Source organism: Fundulus heteroclitus, unplaced genomic scaffold, assembly GCF_011125445.2.
Source record: "Fundulus heteroclitus isolate FHET01 unplaced genomic scaffold, MU-UCD_Fhet_4.1 scaffold_85, whole genome shotgun sequence".
Lineage (NCBI taxonomy): Eukaryota > Metazoa > Chordata > Actinopteri > Cyprinodontiformes > Fundulidae > Fundulus > Fundulus heteroclitus.
In genome coordinates this window covers 64,719-77,170 of record NW_023397307.1, presented here as the reverse complement: position 1 = coordinate 77,170, position 12,452 = coordinate 64,719, and the positions used below count along the sequence as shown (strand labels likewise).

The window sequence follows — 12,452 nt, the reverse complement described above, 5'->3', positions numbered from 1 at the left end:
CTTCATGGTTTTAGTGAGAACACCAGCAGCAGCGTTCTGGATCAGCCGCAGCTGTCTGACTGAGTTTTTTTTTTGGGCAGACCTGTGAAGACACCGTTGCAGTAATCAATGCGACTAAAGATAAACGCATGGAGGAGTTTCTCTAGATGTCATTGGGACATCTGTCCTTTAATCCTGGGAATGTTCTTCAGGTGACTGAAGACTTGCACAGTTATTGCGCGCTTGGGTCAGTTTGCCACATTCGGAATAACTTGAGCCTGACGAGTGCTTATATGAACGTTGATCGGTTTATCAATCGGCATAAACCACCCCTCTCATTTGGAATACAATTTCATTCCACTTGAGTTTAATCCAATCATTCCGATTGGCTTGTTTACATGACGCTTTTTCTATTCCAATTGGCCCTTTATTGCAATTACTTTTGTCCACGTAAAAGTAGCTTTTGTGACTGTCTTTGTGTGTCCTTGAAGGTTCAGGTCTGAGTCCATCACTACACCCAGATTTCGGGCCTGATCACTAGTTTGTAGTTGTAGAAACTGAAGCTGCGTGCTGACTCCAGTTTGTTCCTCTTTAGGTCCAAAGATATTAACTTCAATTTTGTTTCTGTTCAGCTGGAGTTTTGGCACAGCCATGCCTTGATTTGTTCTAAGCATCCATTCAGTGCACGGATGGGTTTAGAGTCACCTGGTGACATTGTGATGCAGAGCTGTGTATAATCTGCATAGTTATGGTAACTAATTTTGTTTTGTGTTATAGCCTCAGCTAGTTGGAGCATATAGATATTGAATAACAGGATTCCCAAGATTGAAACTTGGGGTACCCCACATGTGACTTTTGTCCACTCTGAGGAGAAGTTACCGATTGACACAAAGAAATACCTGTTCTTTAGGCAGGATTTGAACCAATTGAGTGCACTACCAGAGAGTCCGACCCAGGTCTCCAATCACTTTAATAATATATCCTGGTCAACAGTGTCCAATGCTGCACTGTGGTTCTTCCACAGTCTGTATTTATGTGGATGTCATTGAACACTTTGATGAGGGCGGTCTCTGTGCTGTGGTGAGCTCGGAAACCTGACTGAAAGACATTAAAGCAATTGGTCATTGTAAGGAAGCTATTTAACTGTTGAAACACAGCTTTTTCAATAATTTTACTGATTAATAGAAGGTTGGAGATATCTTTCTACTCAGATATTTTAATGAGTTCAGTTTTTAATATTCCCTATAACGTTTTTTGAACAATAACATCGCAGTATTTGCTGCAGAACTGTTAAACAAGTTCACAAACTACTGGCTAACGAACCCACCCGGATTTATGGACCAGTCATCTAGACTAACTCTAAGGGAACAATGTCTTTTTTTCTAATTGATATGGTGGTGGTAAGATAAAGGCCCTTGTTTGGAGTTGTGCTAAATGTGTTGGGTAGCAATAGCACTGGAAAATCTAATAATAGTTAGATTGTTTTGCTTTGGTGACCATTCACTAGTACAACAGCCACTTCCACTTTAAGTTAGTGCATGCAGAGTCTGAGATCTTTGCACATTTTCTCTGGATCTCTTTAATCTCTCTTGTGAGCTCACCCCTCAGGTTTTTGATCAAATTTAGGTCTATGTTTGAGTCATTATCTTTCTGACCCATTTTCGGTTTTCTGGAAGAGGCCACTGGATTTTTTTTTTCCAGAATATCCAGATATTTGAAAGATTATATTTTGCCTTTTTGTCATGTTTACGACAGTAAAGAATAAACAGTATCGCAGATCCTCCACCATACTTCACAGAAACCATGTTTGTTACTAAAATGTAAAATCTTAGTCTCATCCGACCAAAGCACATGGGTCCATTAAAACTCGAACTACTATTTAGCTAAGTTAATAGTAGCTAAACTTTTTTTCCCCATGAGGGTCCAAGTTACAATGATGTAAGGACTCTGGGGACCTATTTTATTTCCTATTGAAAATGCAAAATAATTTTTAAACTTGCAGTATTTTAATGAAACAAAGCAGAGAGAAGAAATACATTTCTTGAAGATTATATCTTAGATCTTAATGAGAATACCTGTATAAGTAAACGTTAAATAAAACAAAATACCAAAAAGTATAAATATATTTTTGAAAATCCTTGCTGTATTCAGCCAAGTTTGATTAATGGGTTTGTCCAAGTCTATGTTTGAGTAAAAAGTCACTGGATGTTTATGGTGCTACTATGAAGAAAGAAAAATATCTACTAAGTTAAAAAACTGTGTTGTATCTAACATACATTTTGTTTTTAAAATCCCATCCATAAAAACATTTGTAGCTTTCTTAAACTGTGGTCATGGGTCTTCCCGGCCGTGGTTTGGACACCTTTGGTGAAGCTCAAACTCCACGTGTTTATGGTTAGGATGGTAGGAGAGAAAATGCTATGTTCTTCCTGGTATAACTCACAAACACTTGGCATCTGATGATTATTCTCTAAACTTGGTGACTTTAAGATGTTACTTTTTACTTCATCAGTGATCAGTGGAGCCTGATAGTGACATACAAGTAGGTTATCCTCCACCCTTGTTTATAGATAGGGACAACTTTATTTGCTCCAAAATAGAACTGAATTTAACATTAAAATCAATACAAACCTTGATGTGGTCAAAAAAAATTAAGTTAAATCACAAAAGAAGCTTCAGTTATAATTAATCCATATGGATTGTTATCGTTCTTTATGGGGTTTTTTTTATAATCAGAGTGATATTTGACCTCTAAACCGAGGAGATAATAAGTGTTAGAGCGCACTGTATTTTTTTCCATCACAGGATCAAAAAGTAAAGTTTGAAGAAGTTAACAGAAATCTTTGGAAGATTGAAATGCAGCGTGGCTCTGGTGGTGTCTGAGGTATTTTAGTCCTAAGTTATAACAATGCTACTTCTGAAGGCTTCCCAGAAGCAGACCTATAGGCAGAGCATGAGCAGAGCTGCAACTAAACTGATTGACTCAATTCATTTCTGGGGATAAAAGCTCTGACATTTACTCAGTGAAGGTGTTATCACATTAGGCATAGAGAGGCTCTCTGTTATCCCACTATCAGCTTTAATTTTGTGCTCTCTGTCATTACATAAGACACCGTGGTCCATTTTTTTTTTTTTTTTTTTTTTTTTTTTACAAGTTCAAAACCTCAATTAGTGTGCAAGCTAAGGCCTGGGGATGACTCATTACTTTAATAACAGCCCATAATGCATTGTACTCCAATGACAACCATCATTTTGTGAGTCGAAGCTCTTTCACAAGAGTGGCTGTTGCCTCATCTTCCCAACCATTAGCTTAGTTTAAAATGAAGGGGTTGTTACTTATTGATACATTTAGCAGAAGTTTGACTCATGTTTAGCTTTTTTTTTTTTTTAACCTTTTTTAGATTTGAAGCAAAAATCAGCTGCAGCTCTGTGTTTCTATCTCCTCTCCAAGCCTGACCCCCGTCTGAGAGTAATCTGACACCTACCTGTTCTCTGTCCTCTGCAACACACCGGCGTAGAGAAACCACAGGGGTTAGTTCTCTGAAAACAGAAAGCCAGTTTGGTTGTAAATCACTGATAACACTTTCGAAAACCGCGACCCTGACGCTTTTTGTTTTTCAGTAACACTCTTTGTGTTGTGTGTGTGTTCATTGACCCGTTTTTTTTTTTTTGGAAATTAAATAAGTTCACCATGCTTTTCCCACATAAATATAACGTTGCCTTGTGAGGAAGAGTTTTTTTTCATTTTTAATTGGGGTTTGCAAAAACCCAAACCCGCAGTCGGTTTCTATTGGAGACGAGGCCCACTTAAGCAGGCAGTGATCAATCCTCAGCTTTAATTTCTTAATGGCAGCATTGACCCTCTGGTCCTGTCCCTTCCCTCCAGCTCAAATTGTTTTTAAATGGCTTCGCTTTGCAAAGCTCTCAGCTCCTCTGATTGCATTAGTATCGGGCAGAGCTGGCTAAAGGCTTTTGCTGCAGCCTGCATTAGTGTTAATTTATAATGCACATGTTTACGTGCCATATGTGTACCTTTGTGCATGTGTTTGCGCATTTGGGGAGGCGCGCACGTATTGATGCGGACGTCCGAGCGACGTCGGGTGTGACTACTCAGACTTCGTGTCTGCGTGCTGAGCTTCGTTGTGATTGATTGAAACTTTAAAGGAGCCTTTTTTTTTTTTTTTTATTGATTTCTGACACCATCATGTGGGCTTTTTTTTTTTCTTTTCTCTCCTCGTCATTGAACTGCTGCGTTCGACGCTGCCCAGAAATGTGAGAACTTCAGTGTTACACGCTACCATGTAAGGTCAACAGTTCCCTCTCAGAATTATTTGAAATATAAGTATTCGAGCCTCATCTCCTGAAATTTTACTTAGAAAGCTTTTACTCTGACGTGGGGTGTGTTTAGAGTTTGGTTTCGTCCCCCCCCCCCCCCCATTCATCTGTACTGAGAAGCAGTGCTCCTCTTAGCAAGGAGCACTGGGATCAAATGTGTTTACTTATTTGAAGATTTCTCTAAGCAACTTTGGATTTTATTTTGGCATCTCTATGGCACTGCAGACTCGGCACGTTGGACTTCATCAATATGTCGTATTTATTTGCTGTGGGAGGCGACACGGTTGTCTGAAAAGTTAATTGCCGCTTCCCTTCTTGTTGTGTGAATGCGTAAGTATCTGAAGGGTATGCTGCTTGGACTAGGGGGAAGAAGAAGAAGAAGAAGGAAAAAAAAAAGAAATCGGGGAATCCCCGAAGTTCTCATGCTGCATTTTCTGGGTATTTTATCTGCACAACACTTCAGCTTTTCTCTCAACAACTAGTTGCCTCCCGGTAATCAGATGATGGACGTCACAGTGCTTTACCAATTCTTAAAGGGCCGTGTATGGAAAGACGATTTTCGATGCTAAAAACATGCTGCTGGCGTGAAAATTCATTTGATGAAAAGAAGTGTTGATGGGATTTGAGCTGTGAAGATGCCAACTGGATTTACTTTTAAGTTTAGATTATGGAAGCTATTGCTGTACCATACTTCTTGCGCTCCTTGTCTTATTTAAAGTTTATTTCTTTTTATTATCGTCGTCATGTTATCTGCCGTTTCCTCCCGTCCTCTTATCCCTCATGGTGTAATTAGGCCATACTTTCCTCTGCCTTCAGGCCTGATTATTTAGAGCAACAAATGACCTACCTCCCATTTTCCTCCTGCTGTCACCCTCCTCTTTGTACAGCACATTTACTTGTCAACATAAAATCCATGTCAGAAACGTTTTTCCTAGCGACACACACAAAAAAAAAAAAACCTGACAGCTCATCCGTTTGTTTATTTCCCCTGATACATTACAAGTACATTTATTTCTCCGTCTCCTCTTCCTCCTCTCTTTCTTACGCGGATACTCTCTCGATAATCTCCCTGTTGTTTTCCCTTTTGCTTATCCCTCTCGTCTGCCTTCATCTGTGCAGTATCAGCCTCGCTGACACTGACCGGCTCTTATGTAACCGTTAGGTGATGTGTCCCAGCCTGTTGAAGGGTCTTAAAGGCCTACTGTCCCTACAAACACCACTTCTCCCCTGCTTTTAACCAGCAGACTTCATCATGACCTGATTGTGTGGAAAAGTACTTTTTTTTTTTGCTTTTTTTTCGTGCGTTTGGATTAATTTTAATTTGATTTACAGAATTTGCTTAAATGTGGAAAGAAAATGGTATTTTCACAGTTGACTGTCATAGACGCGCTCTAAAAGCTGATCCCAACCAAATAGTTTTTTTGCAATTAGTCTTTTGGTAGTGCGATGGATTGAAAGCCACAAAATTGGGATTTCATGTTATCCAGTAAAGCCAGATGAACTGATGGTGGGAAATGAGAAGCTGGGTACTCAGTGAACCTGTACGTCTACGCTTAGCCGTCAGGGTGGTTGGATAACAGTAAACTGAGCTCGCCGGATGCGTCAGAACTTGAATGTTCGCTTTTCTTTATTGAACAGATAACCTGAGGTCTGGAATTTGACATTTCTTTGTTGCCATGCCAGGGGTTTTAGTCCATTGGGGGGTTTCCACCAACGTGGACTCAGTGATATATCAGAGCCAGTGATTAACTAACCCCCAGTTCCACTTAGTGCAGCCTATGAACTAGTAGTGATTTATCTCTTGAAAAAGAATCGTTGTGGTGAACATGAAGAGTCGACCCCCATCAGGCAGAGCTCAGTCTTTAGCCAATCCTACTCAGCTCTGCTGGGAATCTGTGGAGGTGGAGGGCTGGACGTTATTTTAATGGGCACCTCATGCAGCCAAAAGTCTAGGATCACTTCAAACTTCAAGCTGGGTGTAGAATTACTTAAAGCTATAGTTGGTAATCCTGTTCAGAAACACTTTTATGTTATACTGGTCCTTCCATCCTGACAGCAGTCAATAACATTATGTATTCAGAAAAAGGAGGTGAAAAAATGTATCTCTGTGGGAGTCCTGTGAAAACTCTGACCAATCCAAAATGAAAATAAAAGTTGAATTCTGAAAGATGTACATGTCTCTCATTTCTTCCTTAGCAGGACCCCTATTCTGACATAAAACATACTATACAGCTCATAAAGAATCCACGGTTTTTGTCTTTTTCATGTAATCGGGTTAAATCAGTTGTATCGGTTGTACATTTCAATTGATTACAAAAGTCACCGCTGCACCTTATCCTGCAATTTACTGTAATTTACTGCAATTTACTGTGATGTTCTCAAGCTGTATGCAAACGTAATTTCGTTCCGTACTCACTCTGTGCATACAAAATGACAATAAAGTTATCTAAGTCTATCTAATCTAAGTAATGTAAGAGAAATGGTTTCTGTAATTTGATTCTTTTTGTAAGCCATGTAACATGTTATATTCTCAGGTTTTGAACTGGTGTAATACTGGTGTAGCATCAGTGTGATGTTGCTGAGTCACATGAAAAATTAGGGGGAACATCGGCCGTGACTAGCCCACCTTCTGGTGGTTACGTTTTAATCTCATGCCGTGATTGGCTAAAACCAACCTTTGGTAGGCGGGCACTAGGTGTTTGCGTCGACCAATCGGCTTGGAGAGTTCTGCGGAAATTCCCTCCGTTCCAGTCCTAGCAGTCCCACATTGATAATGTGCAGAACTAGAGTACTAAACACCATCAATCTGTCTGAAACTACACAAAAAGAAAATCTTTATTTGTGATTGCAATTGTACATTTTAATGAAATTTGTCTTCTGCATTTAACCCATCCCTTAGGGAGCAGTGGGCAGCTATCACAGCTCCTGGGGGGCAATCTGGGACTAAGGGCCTTGCTCAGGGATCCACAGCGGCAGTCTGCAGGAATCAAACCGCATACTTGTAACCTTCTTAGAGTGCTCTAACCACTAGGCCACCACTGGCCCCCTAAAGCCCCTGTGCTTGAAGCAGCTTTGTCAGCTCTGTCTCATCTCCAGCCTTAGAGATGTTAAACTTTTGTTAAAAATAATAAAAAAAAAGAGTCGTTACCTCATCGTTCAGTTAGTGGGTTACAACAGAAAATGACACTCTATTGTTCTGCCGTGGGATCGCAGTCTGCGTGATTGTTTGAACACTGTTTGCCTAATATGAGGATGATCACGCCTTTGTAAAGTCAGTTCATATAAATTCAATTCAATTCAATTCAATTTTATTTATATAGCGCCAAATCATGAAACATGTCATCTCAAGGCACTTTACAAAGTCAAGTTCAATCATATTATACAGATTGGGTCAGATTATACAGATTGGTCAAAAATGTCCTATATAAGGAAACCAGTTGATTGCATCAAAGTCCCGACAAGCAGCATTCACTCCTGGGGAACCGTAGAGCCACAGGAAGAGTCATCTGCATTGTACATGGCTTTGCTGCAATCCCTCATACTGAGCAAGCATGAAGCGACAGTGGGAAGAAAAACCACCCATTAACGGGAAAAAAAACCTCCGGCAGAACCGGGCTCAGTATGAACGGTCATCTGCCTCGTCCGACTGGGGTTACAGAAGAGAGAACAGAGACACAACAAGAGAGACAAAAAAGCACAGAAGCACACATTGATCCAGTAATCTGTTCTACATTAGATGGAAGTAGCGGGTGAGCCGTCTTCTCTGGATGATGTCACAGTTAACAGAACGCCAGACCAGGTGTACCTACTATGAAGAGAAAAGAGAGAGAACAGAAAGTTAAAGCAGAAATGACAACACATAATGCATAATTGAAGAACAGTAGAACTCAATATAGTGAGAAAATTAGATCCTGATATACTCCAGTAACCTAAGCCTATAGCAGTAAAACTATAAAGGTAGCTCAGAGTAACATGAGCCACTCTAGTTATAAGTTTTGTCAAAAAGGAAAGTTTTAAGATTAGTCTTAAAAATAGACAGGGTGTCTGCCTCACGGACCAAAACTGGGAGTTGGTTCCACAGGAGAGGAGCCTGATAGCTAAAGGATCTGCCTCCCATTCTACTTTTAGAGACTCTAGGAACCACCAGCAGACCTGCGGTCTGAGAGCGAAGTGCTCTGTTAGGAACATACGGGGTAATCAGAGCTCTGATATATGATGGAGCTTGATTATTAAGGGCTTTATACGTTAGAAGAAGAATTTTAAATTCTATTCTTGATTTAACAGGAAGCCAATGAAGGGAAGCTAAAATTGGAGAAATATGATCCCTCTTGTTGATTTTCATCAGAACTCTTGCTGCAGCATTTTGGATCAGCTGAAGGCTTTGAACTGCATTTTGTGGAATTCCTGATAGTAAAGAATTACAATAGTCCAGCCTTGAAGTAGCAAATGCATTGAATAGTTTTTCAGCATCGCTTCTGGACAGAATGTTTCTAATTTTGGCGATATTCCGGAGGTGAAAAAAGGAAACTCTGGAAACCTGTTTAATATGGGATTTAAATGACATGTCTTGGTCAAAAATAACACCAAGATTTTTTACTTTATTACCAGAGGCCAGGTTAATGCCACCCAGATTAAGTGATTGGTTAAGAAGTTTATTTTTTGAGGACTCTGGCCCAAAGATTAAAACTTCGGTCTTGTCAGAATTTAGATGCAGGAAATTTAAAGTCATCCAGCTTAAACACCTGAGGATCCAGGTTTGCAACAGAGGACACGGCTCCACTTGCTGCAGGAGAGTCAAGCGCAGAGTTGGAGTGCGGTGGGTCCTGTGGCGCACAGAGAGCAGGTGGAGGTGGGATAAACTGGGTCGAAGTTAGGAGGAAAACATGAATGCTGAATCAGACTGACCTAATTCTAAGTTAAAGCTCGTTTCTTATTCATCCAGCAAGATGTCAGGTGGAGGATTAGTTTCTTTTTCAGTTTACATTTTAATGTTGTATTGAAATTTAGTTTTATTTCTCTATATTGAATGTTCCACCTACTTCTGAAAAACAGACAAACGCTGACAGTATTTTCATTGAAGATAAAAAAAATAAATAACTAGGAGTCATTCTATTTCAAATTTTGTGGCAGCAGTGGCCTTAATTTGAACGTGAGCTGTCAGGAAATGGGGTTGAGAGAGAGGAGGATGACATGGGTCAAAGGTGCATGGGCCCGAATGTGGCATGAGATTTTAAAAAAAACTACAAAAATGAATTTGGGAATAGCATTATGGATTACAATATTTCTGGATTGGTTTATAAAATATTTCTTGGTTATGTTTCGCTTCCTCTTCAAAAATGAACTCATAGCAAAGCTGCATAATGTCGTTTATGGAAAACCAAACTTCTGCTTCTGCTCAATCTACTTTTTCTAATTGCGCGTCTCATACCTGGAATGTATTAATATTCAGGACTCTTCACTCACAAGATTATTTTAGACAACATTTTGAAATATGGCTGCAAAATTTTTTGACAAAGACTATTTTATAGATATTTACTTTTACGTTTTTTTGATCTTTTACTTGTTATCTAAGTATTAGTTCGTCTGCTTGTTCGTTTTCTTGTTACAACTTTATCTTTCATCCTGTCATTGGTGCTGGAGACTGTGCTGATATTCATTAATGTGCATTTTCTCATGTATTTTTCAATGAGCTGAGCAAAACTGAACCAAAAAAAGAGGCACCTGTTGGCCTATCAGATGCCTGCAGCATCATCGCTCTTCTCCACCAGTAGCTCTGGCAAGAACGAAGCTTTTCCTGGCATTTCAGTTGTCTAAATTTTGTCCCTTTTTTATCGAGCCATATGGAGCAAGTCTGGCGGCGTGATATTGCCATATGCTTCATCTTTGTCTCTCGCCTAAGTTTTATTTTCTCCCTATTTTTGAATGAGATGACAGGAATATTTTAAAAACATCCCAACCATCATTCATATGGAAGACTGACATGTTAAAATTAATGAGGGAACAGTGAGAGTGCCTACGTGAATTAGCTATTTCTATCTGAAGTAATTACTGACACCCACTCTATTCCCACTGGGCTGCCCACATATTGCCTTCAGGCTCATTACAGTGGTACATTGTTTTTTTGTGACTCATAATCTGTGTTTGATAGTGCACCGAGCAGGTTGTTTACATCACTGGGAGATTAAAGCCCTAACTTTTTTTTTTTTTTTTTTTTAAATGTTGATTAATTTTGTAGAAAGAATCAGAGAGAAAACAAAAGGGAACCTTAATTTCCTTAACTTTACTGTCATTTTTTGATTTACTCATTTCCTTTTACCCTGACCGTAACTACAATTATCCGTTTTGACAATGTGTTCAACCAGTACATCTAGACTGAAGACTTCAAACACTTGGAGAAGAGCAGAAGTTGCAATGAGGCAAACACAATTAGCAAAGCAAATAAAGACTTGGATGTTTGAACTTGAGAGTTAATCGGTCTGTTGCTGTGCAAATATAATAAGCATGCCCCGTCAGGCTGCGTTACAACACTATTAAGACAGCCATGGTCCGTGGCCGGTCCGTACATGGTTGGGTTGTAGCACATTTGGAGATCCTCGTAAGATGTAGAGTCTGCGATTTTATTTTTTTTATTTTTTTATTTCCCAAATCCTCTGTGGTGTGATTTCTTTCTACTGAGGCCTTCCTCTTCTTCTCAAAAAGACGACTCTCAGCCGTGTTCAGAGTATACGGTGAGAGAAGCAGAGCTACGATGAATGGCTAAACCTAACCACTAAGCTAACCGGCTACATAAACACTAAAAGTATGCATGCACTAACGAGGAATGAGCACGGACACCTGCATTACACAAGAGTGTCAGAATGATTGACATGTGGGACAACCAATACAAAATATGATACCCCCTAGAACTTGAGGGACAGAAGGGGGCGTAGGCAGGACCTAAACTCTGACCAATCCCTGCTCCTCCTCAGAAATGGCAGTGATTGGTCAGAGTTTTTACAGGCCTGCAGTTCTCATAGAGATCACATTTTTTAACCTCCTTTTTCTGAATACTTAATGTTTTGACTACTGTCAGAATCGAAGGACGATTTTACCCAGTTTAACAAAACGCTTTACCAACTATAGCTTTAAATGTGAAGGGAATACTTGGCAAATTCATTCTCAGGGCACTTTATTTGGCATCCGAACGATCCCTTCAGTATTCTTCTTTTTTGTCCGATAAATATAACGTGATTAAATAAAAAAAAGAGAGAGAATCCTGTTAAAGGAGAATTTTCCTCCCCACTATCGCCACATGCATCCTCAAGTCTGACTTCATACACATCCAGGAGGAGTGAATCTGTTGCATTTCCTTAGATAATAAAAAAACACTTAACCAGTTTAAATAAAAATCTGAACTGGACTGCCTTGTTTGAAAACTATCTGTATGATTTCATTGAATGCATCTTTCATTTTTTTGCATGGAGATGATGTGAATTGGTGCTGAATAAAAAAAAAACCAGAATTTTATAAAATGTAATGAACCACATCGTTGGCCAGCAGAGTTCAGTTTCATTAGCCCCACCCGGGCTCGATTTCCGGCGCGGCAGAACTACAGAGTATTTAGGTCCTGTTTGATTACATGAAGTAAGCTTAAAAGATCAAAAGACGGAGAGGAGCAAGGGGAAATTCCCCAATTTGTATACACAAAATGCCAGTCTGTCAGTCATAACTGTATGATTTTACATATAAAGGCCAGTTCTGTTTCTGTAATTCAGTGTCTTATTATCAAATATCTCTGTTTTGTTATCTTGTCTTCCTTTGGTTTAGGTGCTGATAACTGCTGAAGATGAGTAGCGGTGGGGGGGACACGCCTGAGCCCCCCAAAGGGGACTCAGTAAAGAGGAAAGATTGTCAGTCGGACCTCCTGGGACCCAGGTGAAAACCTCTGCCTTCATTAAAAATAATAATAATGATTTTTTTTTAAAAATGCTTGCATCTAGCAGTGCTTTCAATTTTTGCAGTGTGTGCTTGAAGTTTTTCCTGATGAGTCTGTTGCAGATGTCTCCTTTTTAAATCCTCCAATTTTCTTTTTCTACCAGAGGATTTAAAAAGGCGTCGTCTTTGTTTTAGTTAAGAACCAACTGAGAACGAACCAAACC

The 12,452-nt window shown here is 39.6% G+C and overlaps 1 protein-coding gene across 4 annotated transcripts in view; it reads left to right on the top strand.

Moving 5' to 3' along the window:
- The window catches only part of LOC105917886 (nuclear receptor coactivator 2), a 75,428-nt gene that overhangs the window by 23,950 nt on the left and 39,026 nt on the right, over positions 1-12,452 (top strand). For 2 of the 4 annotated variants that reach the window (XM_012852826.3, XM_012852827.3), the window contains exon 2: positions 12,121-12,228. In XM_012852826.3, the coding sequence (XP_012708280.2) occupies positions 12,140-12,228 (89 nt within the window). In that variant the 5' untranslated portion in view covers positions 12,121-12,139. Of the gene's footprint in view, positions 1-4,229; positions 4,281-12,120; positions 12,229-12,452 lie in introns of those variants that run through there. The other 2 variants (XM_036134537.1, XM_012852828.3) reach the window with 2 other exon arrangements.